Here is a 13,178-nt window from a genome sequence, read left to right on the forward strand (position 1 = left end):
CTTTTGTTAAAACTCATACCAGGAAGAAGAAGTCTCTTGGAGGAGCATTGAGTGACATTTTGAATGATCTTGCAAGACTTATTTTCTATGACTGTTTCATTTTTGGTATCAGTTAAAGATTTTGAAAACGTAAGGTGTTACGTTTATCTATATATAAATAAATATATATAATGATATTTATAAATATATCTTTGTTGATTTGACTCATCTTTAAAATTTAGATGGGAGAATTTTTTTTTTCTGTGAGAACACCAAAGAAAGGCAATTCACCCCCCCCCCTAATTTGCACCTCTGCAAATAAACATGTCCAAAACCACTCTAATTTCTTGATTTGGGGAATTGTGTATCAGTATCAGAAAAAGGAAAGGAACATACATAATACTATTTGCAAGAAAATTATGAAACAAAAATCTTTTGAATTCTGAGAGTATATCAGTTTAAGACAGATGTGTTTTTTCAGAGTAATATAATCTTTTTTCTATTTATAGCTTTTTTAAGGTTTTGTTCATATTTTTTACAAAAAAAAGAATATTAGATAATATTATACCCCTTAAGACTATATTAAAATATATTCCGACTAAATCTACTTAATAGTAAAAAAATAAGCATCAAGACTAAAGCCTTTTTCACATTAGTATTTTGGATTAATGCGCTATGATTTGAGTTGTGTTTGCGATGCATACATGGTGATCACATCTAAGTGAAAAGCATACTGGATATGCTGAATATATTTCTTTTCTGATTCTTCTGTTAAATTCTCAATGGATCAAAGAAAATTGTATTCCTTCACAATAATGTAGTTTCTGGTTAAATTCATTTGTATTTTATTAGATAAATTTGTGCTACTTTTTTTAAAACTAATTTTAGGAGGCATAGTTCTAACAATTTCACACATTGAGCCCCATGCATTACAAGATTGAAGGTGAGAGAACTGTTTATTGCACAGTCCAGGTTACTCTTAAATTAAAATTGCCAACCTTTCCTAAAAAATTCCATCGAAATACAGTAAATGTGACTTTAACGTCTATGTACTAACATAAGAATAGATTTAAGATAACATATTTTCGTAGATACCATAAGAATAGATCATATCAAAGAGTTAAATTGATATAACTGGAAAAGAAAACTAATGCTTTACAAAACTAGAGTGCCTGCATAAATGATTAAATGATACGAAAAAGGAGCATAAAATGATTTTTGGCATTAATTCCCGTGAGGTCGGGAATCCCGTATCCGTATCCAGATAGTCAAGGGGCATGGGATATGTAATAATTTTTTTCTCCAAATTATTGAGAGAGAAAATTTCCACCCATTACCCTCATCCCAAATGACACCCCTAAAGAGAAGGAAAAGATATTACAAATATACAAAAGTTTTTCACTCTGCCAGCTGGTAAACCATATTGACGATCTTGATTTGGCAGATTAAAATTTGAAACTTATTATACGTTCGCATTCATTGATGACTGAGTTACTTAGATTATGAGGATTTCTCCCCTTCTCAATACCTCGCTCTTTAACCTAAAGTTTGAATTGTTGTTCCAATTATTTAAGAGTGACTCCTGAAACACAAGCACCGTTTAATTAGAATAATAAGCTTTTTTAAAAGTTCTAAAAACACTTTAGCTTAAAGAGCGAGTTGTTGAAGAAAGGAAGACCCCCCTAGTATACATAATAATTACCGTACGTTTCAATTTTAATGTTGCTCCTTGCTTTCAGTTGAAAAAACTTGTTTTTCAAATTTAATTTCTAGTTGTGTTGTTTAAATAATACCAGGTAATCCAGCTTCCCCTCAATGGAAAATTCCCTTCCTCCCACTAAAAGTTCCTCCATGGATAGACCCTTCCTCTTAGTCCCTCTCCACCAGAAAAATCCCCTCCCACCCCCAAAAATATCTGTATGCGTCCCGATAGCCAATAGTATATGTAAACAATTGCGAAGTTCATGGTTTGCAGCCCTTTCCCCAAGAGCTCTTGGGGGTCAAGCCATCTTCCAAGACAAAGTTATTAGATCTTTCGACTATGCTGAATAGAATGGCCAACTAAAAATTTGGATTGGACAACTTTGGGCTAATTTGATTTCCGATCAATTGAGCCCTCTTCTAACCTTGTTGTATCACCGGTTTGATGCGATCACCCTTGGGAAAAAAAATATTAAAACAAATAAACACGCACCTGTCATCCTACTTCTGGCAAAAAATGCAAAATTCAATATTTTCAAACAGTTCGTGGTAACAAACTGTAAGTAAAGAGCGACCCGTCTCAATAGTAACCAGCCCTCTAAGAAACGGAATTTTGATACCAATAGATATATCCAAAGAATTGGAATTTCATACATATAAGTTTCATTATGTCTAGTCTTACCCATCAAAGGTTATGAGCCTGAGAAAATTCGCCTGATTTCGAAAAAAGAGGGAACACTCCCTAAAAGTCACAGAAGCTTAGTGAAAATCATACCATCAGATTCAACGTATCAGGAAACCCTACTGTAGAGGTTTTAAGTTACTATCTACAAAAATGTGCAATTTTGTGTTTTTTGCCTGAAGAAAGATCACGGATGCGTGTTTATTTGTTTATTTTTGTTTCTCCCTGGGGTGATCGTATCGACCCATTGGTCTAGAATATCAAGAGAGATCTCATTTGAAGGGAAACTAAAAGCTCTAATGCCCTTTTTAAGTGACCAAAAAAATTGGAGGGCAAATAGGCCCCCTCCCACACCCCTTTTTTCCAAAATCGTCCAATCAAAATTCTGAGATAGCCATTTTGATTAGCACAGTTCAAAGGCTGAAAAACTTTGCTTTTTGAGATATCACCACCCTCCACAGCCCCTGGGAAAAGGTCTTTAAGTTACAAAGTTTGTGCATTGTTTACTTAGAGTATTTATTGTTGGGATGTACGCATACATTTTTCGGGTGTGGGGTGGCGAATTTTCTAATGGTAGGATTTTCTACGGGGATAATTTTTGACGGGGAGGGAATTTTTCAGCGAAAATTTTACACTGAGGAATTTGCCAGAATTCCAATATGAAACTTCCCCGATTCAATCTTTGCCGATTCAGTTTACGCGTGGAGATGTTAAGGGCAGTTATCCAGGGTAAATAACATTACTTTTTCTAGCAGCAATTCTGTTTTCCTTGGAAAAATCAGATTATATGGTGTGTGTATTTCATCCATGTCTCTCTATTAATTTTGTTTTAGCAAGGAGTTGGAAATCAGAAAGTTATCAACAAAAAATGTTTTAAAAGGTGCTATGACTCACCCTTCGAGTAGACGACAATCTTTGTGCACTGGTATGAGCACCTCTAGCGTCTTCGATCTCGTAAGTGCACTTTCTATGTTCAGTATACAGTTTTCAGATCAGGGCTGCTACCCCTAGGAATTTATCACTATTTTTAGCAATTTGTTATAGACTTCTAAAGATTTTATTTTTGCAAGCGAATTTTAATGGTTTTTCGAAAAAATATAGCTCTTGTTTAATTTTATTTTTTTTTTTTTAGAATAAAAGCTCTTGTCTATAGAAGCCTGTGTCTTTTAGAATAGAATAAGGCTTTATGTTTAAACTTTTCACTAGCAATAAATCGCCGAATATAAGTTCGTGTTACTTAAAAAAAGCATAAAGTAAACAACAGCGATCACAAGCAAATCAATGAAATTAGAATCAGGGACACTCAAACATTAAGAAATATAAACAGATAAAAATATATACGAATAAAAAAAATATTAAGTTGCTAAAATAATGTCATATCAAATCAAATCAGGTGATAGGGAGTACGTAGTCCCTGAGTCCCGAGTTCAAGGTCAAGGGGGAAATCCAGAAATGTTTTTGTCAATAGAAGGGAGACCTTGGCAAAACCTTAGCTACATAAAATGTTTGTGGACAATTTAAGCTTTTGGGAAAACCTAGCTAGTTTCTCAAAAAGGGAAGACCTTGGGGAAAAACCTAGTTACTTAACTGATTTGTCAACATGGTTTGGGGAAAACCCTTATTGTTATTATTGATTTTATAATTGGAGGACAGATAGAGGAAAAACCCCATAGCCTTGGAAAATATTCTATATAAAGTGGGAAAAAGTTAGTTAGTATCACAGTTCTGAATTGAATTTTGTTCGATAGTATTACTGTGAATATTATTTTGTTTTCTTTGGAATATTGCAAGAATGAGTAATTTCATTGTATTGAACATTAAGACACAGGAGGAAGAGAATAGTGATGAAGTGAAAATAAGAACTGCAAATGTTGCATTAGAGATAGCACCAGGGAGCAGATTAACTTTCGATTGGGATATGATGTTAAGTAGATACGTAATATCTCTGAGTCGATTTAAGATGGATGAACGGTTATGTTTTGCATCCAAAGTGAATATAATGAATGTATCTATCTATATATAAATTTGTTGAATAAACATATTCATGATAATTTTTTTTATTTTTTTTTTTAGTTAAACATTTTGGATAATTGTTTACTCTTTCCAGGAGAACCAATAGGTGATGAGAAAGAGTATATGAAACAAAGTATGTTTTTTCTTCAATATTTGTTAGTTAGTTTGTAATCAGCAGTGTAAACATCAAGAGTAAACAGAAAAAATGAATGAATTTGAGAAACAAACAATCATGCAGAATCATGTCGCTTTGGAAAAATGTTTAAATCTAAATGATCAGTTTAAGAAATTGTCGGTGCAGAGGAGAATCTTCAGTCAAAGAATAGTTGATGACATAATGAAACAGGACTCTCCAGCCTTGGATTCTTGTATGATGCTTTTACATTGTGGTCCCAATGCATTCACTCAATTTATTGACATGAAAATTGAAACAAAACAAAGTAGTATTGTAGATTTGCTTTTGAGCATTACCTAGATTTTCCAAAAACAGTAGGAACAGTTTGTGTGGAAAATCTAAAACTTCACATTCCAATGAAGCGACGAGAACGGGAAATAAATCCCGATCAAACAAGTTTAATCAGCTTAAAGTGTGACGTCACCTGTTTACTCCTCCTCCTATTCTGGCTTTTGAAAATCTGAAGCGAGTACTCGAAGTAAAAAAAATATTCTTTCTGGGAGGATGACGTAGACAAGGACATTCAAGCCGGAGACTTTGTTCTTGTCAAGTTCGAGTATGGAAAGAAGAAAGCCCTTGTGTATTATGTTGGCAAAGTTCTTGATGTTGTAGAAAAGCAGTTTGCAAGGGTTAACTTTCTTCGGAAACAAGGGGACAAATTCATGTTTCCTCAGCTTCCCGATATTGCTGAGATAGACATTACCGACATAGAACTGAAGCTTCCTGTCCCCTCTTCAGCTGGTGGAACCTGTCGTGCAGTTCAGGGGCTTGTCTTTGGTTGTGATATTTCGATGTACGCTTTAAAATGACAATTCTAGTTGAAACCCGGATGCCCGTGCAATGTTCCTGGCTGATTTGTTTATGCGATTTTGAGTTTTCATATGATTTTGAGTGATTATATATCATTTTACACGAAAATTCTGTATTTGGATAAAGTTTAATTGCTTAAAATTGTCTTGTCCAAGGTCGTCCCATGCCTGTCCAATTTCACCCCGTGTACAGGGCAAAACTGGACACTTGACAAGGTCCTACTTTCATGGTACTTATGCTTCAGGGTGATCTTTAAAAAATCTGAAAAAAGACTTTACCTTTCCACCTTTACCTTTACCTTTTTACCTTTTTACCAGACTTTTACCTTTCTAACGACCCACACTAAATTGTTTTATGTCAATCCAGTACCTAGTTATGCTTGGAAAACTAAAAAGTGTCCAAGTTCGCCCCGTTCTCCCCTAATTACAGCGGTTTAGCCGGTTAAAGGGCTGGAATCCCCCGGACATCGGGGGGTTCCGGAAAGATTTTAGGATTGGGTAGCCACCACTTGCTAGCCACTGCTTATTCGTAGGCAATTTGTTTGTAAAAAGGCTTTTCTAATATCAAGGGTCGATTTTAAGTGCAAGAGAAAAATTAAGTACAAAAAAGTTAAGTTTACAGAACAATCAATTATAAATAATTGCTGTGAAATATTCGCAAAACCCAAAATTTATGCAATTTTTCTGTATACTTTACGTAAGATACCTTTTTCTGTGTTTTATAGAATTTCCTTTTCTTTTCCACATAACTTCCCATGTTTTATCGATTATATTTTTGATATATATATGGGATATGAAAAAAAAGAATAGTATAATTACAACCATAAATAGGAACCAAGAGAACCTTGATTAAGACAAAAAAAATATATATAGAATACACATTCGGTTGTATTGATTCCTGGCTTCCTGAATATTCAATGATTCTTAGATATTTAGCAAAAATTATGATTATATATTTAAATTTGAATATAGTAACATTATAGAATTAAACTTCAGTATTTAAATCCTAATTAAGAGAAACAGAAAATAAAAAATACAATTGCTCCTGACATTAACCAATACTAAAAATATTTAAATTACAAATGAACGGATGTTTCTTCAAGGAAATATTTTTGAAACAATTAAATTTTCAAAGAAAGTAAAAATCCACATTTTATTCAAAGACAAGCAGAAATAAATGCATATAATAATTCAAATTGAGGACGAACTGAACTAAAATTGACAAAAAATTTAACCCAAAACTAATATAAATTGAAGCGAATAATAAAATCAGATATAAATTTGACAGACTCTGATTTAGAATAATAAAGGAAACTTAAAGCGAGCAGAAAGTAAAATAATAATCAAGTTGAACCTAAATCGAATAAAAATTATCACAAACAGGAGGAGGGTTACTGCCCCTTAAAACTTGAGGTATTCTTTTAAGGCCCATAGTAGCTTGTACGAAAGCCCCCACATCCAATATTTGGAAATGGTTATGTACAGCCTTAAAACTTGAGGTATTGTTTTTTATACTATCACCCTCACACGGTTTTTCAAAGGTCTTATCTTATATTTTTACACGTCTTTTGTATTTTTTGGGAGCTATTTAATAGTTAGTTTCGAAAATCAATCTTTTTACACTTCTGATCTACATTATGCAGCCAATCTTCCCCAAAAGGGTCACAAAAAAGGGTCAAAAAATAGAAAAATCTCAATCATTTTTTTAAATATGAAAATAATGAATTACTGTTTCTTAACTTGTTTTATTTCTCTTTTTGTGATTATGCTTCCAAGAGCTGTAAATACTACTGGTCAATATTACCCCCTCCCCCTATTTGAGTGTCAGACCCTTGTACACCTATGGTTTGCATAGCCCATAACTATCATAATATTTTATTATCATATACTCCCTTATCACATCAAGGGATTAAAGCTGATCAATTCGCCTTCTTATTAAAGCGATTTAAATAGAAGCGGGAAAGGTAAGAAAGGCTCGGTATATTGTTTTGTGTATAATCTCAGAACTTTGAGATTTTAAGCTACCTTTTGCTTTTTGTCTTGACATAGGTGATATTATCGTAGACGTTGCAAGAAAACAAACCACAAGTAACACACAAATAACTATCTTATTTTTAGAACCAGTTGAGCATGGACTCATTAAATGAAACTGGACCCCGTACACGTACTGGAGTACTAACAAACGATTCACAGCATCATATGTCAACATCAACACTCACAACAAGCTGTAACAGCTTTCCAGACCTGCAAGAGGCTGAAGGTCGGCGAAATTCAATCAGCAATCCAACTTCATCAGGCGAGGAAGCGAGTAGACGAGGTCCATCTTTTTCTAGTCCGAATATGATGAACGGTAATTCAGAGAAACCTGTATATTACCTGAAACCTCATCAAGCTGGCAAATATATCGACAGAAGAGCCAGAATTCTTTTCCCCGTATCCTTTCTTATAGTAAATGCAATCTATTGGACATGGGTAGTCCTATAACATGCTGAAAAAATATCAGTACAGAGCTATCTAGTAAACGTCAAGCTGAGAGAAATGCCTATTCAGGGCCAGATTTTTTTTTCCCTTTTGTTTGCTTGGAGTAAATCAAGTTGACTTGACTTGGGTAGCTAAAGAGAGGTATCTTTATTCAATATAATTATGACACATTTATGAAAATCCTGTTTCCTAAATCTAAATAAAATATCTAAATAGTGTCTTCCAAATTGTGTTTTTCAGGACATAGTTTATTCTAATACCTCGTGCCTATAGCTAAATTAGTTAATAAGCATCAAGATAGATTGTGGATGATAAGCAAAAGCATCAAATTTATAATTCTTTTTGACACAACACTAAATTTAGGCAAATAGATGTAAATTGAAGAAAAATATACGAAAAACAAATTATAATTGCGAAATCTCCAATTCTTACATTAATGAGCATAAAACGGCTTCATCTTGTGTTAGGCTCCCAAAAAGCTCAGAAGACTATTATGATGGTGTATGCTATAAATATTATGTTCAAGAAATCAAAAAACAATACCCACAAAACATAAATTTATCACCCATGCTCTCTGCATTACAAATAAAAAGAGGATCAAGAAAACAAGAGGAAAAGAAGACCAAAATAAGAATTAAATTAAGACACTAGCTAAGATATGCGTCAAGATTATAAACTTAAATTATTGAATTCTACTACTACTACTAACAACTATTCACCCCAGCACCAAGCCAAATGAGGCTAACATAGCCACGCACGCTCCTCCTCAATTCCAATCTATCCATAGTTTCCCTCTTTACACCCTCCCAAGAAGTTCGTCTATCACTTAAAACTGTCTTTACGACAGCCTCCCACTCCAACGGTGGACGACCTGCTTTCCGTCTACTCCTAGACGGTCAGTCCAAAAAGGACAATCTGTGGCAATCTGTTATCCTTCGTCCGTAGAACTTGCCTTAGCCATCATAACCTTTTTCTCATTATAGCCCTAAAGAGTAGGATTGAACGAAATTTTTCGTATTGCCCACTGTTTGAAATACGATCAGTCAGTCGGATACCCACAACAATCCAAAGCCAATTTCTCTAGCAAAAATCTAGGAAATTATCCTCCTTTTTTCAGAGTTCCTATGCTTCAGAACAATGTTTGACCACTGTCGTCACTGTAGCTTCCGATATTCTAATCTTGGTTTGCAGGCTTATTTTCCTATTCTTCCAAACTTTTTTATAACTGTGAAAAAACACATTGGGCCTTGGATTTTCTACTTTTAAAATCTTCAATACATCCACCGTCTTTACTAATAATATTACCAAGGTAAGTGAAGCTATCAACCTGATTAATCTTTTCGGTACCCAACGTCAAATTTTCATCTTCACTTATCCCTAGCCTTAGTGACTTAGTCTTCTTAACAGTATTTTTATGCTGTTATTGTGCTACACAATAACAGCATACAGCATAATGTGCATACAGCTCGTTATTGTGGTAACGAGCTGTATAGTAAGAGCAACTCATCTCAGTAGTCACTAAAACTAAAAAAACTGAATTTTAATATCAATAGATACATCAAAATAATTGGATTTTTATACTAATTCTAAATTTATGAGTTTCATCAAGTTTACTCATATCCATCAAAAGTTAAGAGTCTGAGAAAATTTGCCTTTTTTAAAAAAGGGGAAAATACCCCCTAAAAGTCATAGAATCTTTATGAAAATCACACCATCAGATTCGGCGAATCAGAGAACCTTACTGTAGAGGTTGCAAGCTCCTACCTGAAAAAATATAAAATTTAGTATTTTTGCCAGAAGTATTTAGGATCAACATCCTTGAGCTCAATAGTACAGGGAGAGCAGCATGTTTTTGAATACTGCCCTGGAACGGTGAAAAAAAGGCTTGAAAGCAATGAGCAGTTGTCAATTTCAAAACGTGTAGCGATTGCTAGAGATGTAGCCTCAGAAATGTCCTGATTACATGAAGCAGATATTGTTCTCAGGAATCTTAGTTGCGCCAATGTTCCTCTGAAAGCTAATGAAGTTGCATTGGTGTCTAATTTACGATTAGCTTGTGTTATGCCCAATAGAGAAAAAAAAGAGAAATTTGGAATAGTAAAAGACTTTCCTAGGACAGCGCCAGAAATTACTGCTGGTGAGGAATATGATCAGTCTAGTGATGTTTATTCCTTTGGAGTTATTCTTATTGAGTTAGTTTGTCATAAGTTTGTCATAAGTTCGAATGATAAAAATTCGAAAAATCTATATAATGTAGCAACAAACTGTTTAAATAATAACCCTAAGAAAAGACCCACATTCAAGTCGTTAATAGTTGAATTAGGATCAATTTTTGCCTGTATTGGAGAAAAAGATTTAGTATCATTTAAGATTGATCGTTACCACAGCGTGATTTGAGCTCAAATCGTTCTTAGCTGAAAGACAAGTCCCTCTCCACAGTACCGTGGTAAGCTCTAATATAAATATACCATTAAGTTTACGGTATCTAAGATTTCTAACAACGATTTCTACTAAGCTTCATACTTTTGATTTTCTATTTTAAGGTTTTGAAATTGTTGTAATCCTTTGTCAAAATATATAAAAAATATTTTTGCAATTACCGTTTTTTTGCTCTTTAAGTAATTTAATGTACTTCTCCATATTTGAAAATTTTCAATTTTTCCACATAAGTATGACAAGTTTGACAACGTCATTACAATAATGAGTTATATAAAAATAATGTCACTCACATAAATAATTTTATCCTAAAAAAGGCTCTTAACGAATTTTCTCAAAGTTCTGACCTATCTAAATAGAAATGGCAAAAACCCTAAAAAGTTTGGGTTTCTCTATTTTTCGTCAACGGAATGTTGACCTATTTAGAAATCTAATCCTAGACCAAATTAAAAAGACAATAGATGAATTTGTCAGCAAAGACTTTACTGAATTTGATTGTTCACTAGTCTACGTGACCACTCACGGAAACTACCCCGACAGACTTGCAGCCTTCAACATGATGTATGACAGCGAATCAGTTATAGAGCCTTTTTATGCCGCCAACAAATTTTTGGGGAAACCAAAAATTTTCATCTCTGATGCGTGCAGAGGGCCTAAGAAAGATAAAGGTAAAATTTTAAGATTTGACCCATATGAAAATAATCTTAGTCTGAAACTAAAGATTAATAAACAAAACGAAGAAGACAATTATTTTAATAATTGTCTGCAAACCTTAAGAAATGCAGAAACTCTTGTTATATCATTTAAGATCGATCGTTACCACAGCGTCATTTGAACTCAAATCTTTCTTAGCTGAAAGACAAATCCATCTCAACAGAACTGTGGTAACTTTTAATATAAATATACCATTCAGTTTATGGTGTCTAAGATGTAATAAAAACGTGTGAAAATTATCCCATACGATTTTGGGATACTCCAGCCAATAATAACCGATTTCGAAACAAATCTAAAAAGTAACTGCCAACTGAGGAAGAATCATAATTTGAAGCTGATCTATGAATGGTGAGTGTTATTTCAACTAATTTTATTAGTAAAAATTTATTGTAAAAATTCTTCATGGAAAAATATTGGAGAACGAATGTTCAACATCATGTTGGCCTTATTAAAACTGCAAAGATTTGTAGTCATAAATCATACTAATGATAGGAGTTAGCATCTTTTTAAGCAAACTTCTACCCAAGACAAATTTCACTTAAATATGCTCTACTTTGGTATCTCACTTTAGTATTCAAAAGACAGTATGTGCTAAGTTATGCCAAAGTGGAATTTAACCCCAACTTCCTTAAGCACAAAGACGTCCCTATAGATTAGTTAAAATCTATTTTCCTTCAAGTTATAGTAAGGACTGTACTCTTGCCCTTAATAATACATTTCATATGAAATTAGTTAATCAATTTCTTAAGCTTACGTTTTAAAAATAATTCCCAAGCCGAGATTCGAACCCGAGCCGGTCGGTTGAAAGCTAATTATTCTAAACCGCTAGATTAGATAGTATATGTATTAAAAGCTAATTAATTGTTTTATGTCCTCTTCTAGTATTACCGATTGTCTATTAATAACCATATATGACGCATTTTGTTGAGTGACGTTACGTAAAAATTGAAAAAATTAGTTTTTATTTTATTTTATCCGGGTTGCGGCGGCACCTATGAAGAGACGATCACTTCCAACGTTAAGAAATATAAAAACCCATAACTCCTAAAAAAGAGTCAAATCAAAACAAAAAGTACACCATTAGAACCGCCTTGTCCGAAACCCTTGTAGAGGAAACTCTGTTCCTTGGCTTGAACAGCAAGAGAAATATATTGGCTTGAAAATCAAGAAAAGTTTATAGTAAGGAACGAACTCTTGCCCTTAGTAAGTTAGGTCTTGTCAAATTATTCAATTAATTTCTTCATAAATTGCAAGATAACCATATGTGACGTAATAAATGAATGCAATATTCATACACGTTCATCTTCCGACAAGATACTGTTGTTTTATATTCTTTCATAGGCAGCGCAATACCGCTGCCTAAGTAAAGAACGATGCTAGCACAATGTATTATTTATTTTGTTGTTGTTTTTTTTTCCATACCAGGGCAGTTCCTATCAAAGGCGTTGCCGTAGAAATTTCAAAAAGGGTTCATTCGATTGGAAGTTTAAGTGGCTAGTGCCCTTTTTAATAGTCGAAAGTTATTGGAGGGCAACTAGCCCCCCCCCCCATGCCCATCATTCCCCCAAACACATTCAATCAAAATTTTGAGATAGCCATTTTGTTAAGCGTAGTTGATTTCCAGGTAGAAAATATGTTTTTGAGGAGGACAATCCCCCACAACCCTCAGGGCAAGGGTTTTAAGCTATGCCTTGAGGGCATATAAGAACGATGTTGGCACAATGTATTATTTTTTTTTCTTTTAGAACAGGGTACTTCGTGTCGAAGAAGTTGTCGTAGAGACATCGAAAAGGGCTCATTCGATTGGAAATTGGAGTGACTTTTGCCCTTTTTAACAGTCAAAAGTTTAAAAGGCAACTAACACCCCTTCCGAGCCCACTTTTTCCCGAAACACATCCAATCAAAATTGTGAAATAGCCATTTTGTTCAGAGTAGTTAAATTTCCAGATAGAAATTATGTTTTAAAGAAGAATATATTTACACAACCCTCAGAGCAAGGGTTTTGAATCATACCCTGGGGGCATCTAAGGTTTTCTAGAGATGGCGTTGCCATAAAAACTTCAGAGGAGGCTCAGTTGGTCGGAATGTAAATGGGATAGTGCCCTTTTCAATGGTCGAAAGTGATTGGAGGGTAACTAGCCCCCCTCTCACGCCCACCTTTTCCCCGTAGTTTTAAACGTAGTTTTAA

At 34.0% G+C, this 13,178-nt stretch overlaps 1 protein-coding gene and 1 pseudogene across 1 annotated transcript in view; both read left to right on the forward strand.

The window, feature by feature from the left end:
* LOC148939199 (pH-sensitive chloride channel 2-like) overlaps nt 1–8,058 on the forward strand; it is a 78,822-nt gene extending 70,764 nt beyond the window's left edge. The window contains exons 8-9 of the mRNA XM_089106584.1: nt 3,196–3,316; nt 7,478–8,058. Coding sequence (XP_088962710.1) covers nt 3,196–3,316; nt 7,478–7,843 — 487 coding nt within the window. The 3' untranslated portion in view covers nt 7,844–8,058. The remainder of the gene's footprint in view (nt 1–3,195; nt 3,317–7,477) is intronic.
* Nucleotides 8,059–9,293: 1,235 nt separating this feature from the next.
* Nucleotides 9,294–10,237, forward strand: LOC148939200 (dual specificity testis-specific protein kinase 2-like; annotated as a pseudogene).
* Nucleotides 10,238–13,178: the final 2,941 nt, after the last annotated feature.

The sequence above is a fragment of the Artemia sp. Qi Xiang Cuo genome, chromosome 21, assembly GCF_049724085.1.
Source record: "Artemia sp. Qi Xiang Cuo chromosome 21, ASM4972408v1, whole genome shotgun sequence".
Lineage (NCBI taxonomy): Eukaryota > Metazoa > Arthropoda > Branchiopoda > Anostraca > Artemiidae > Artemia > Artemia sp. Qi Xiang Cuo.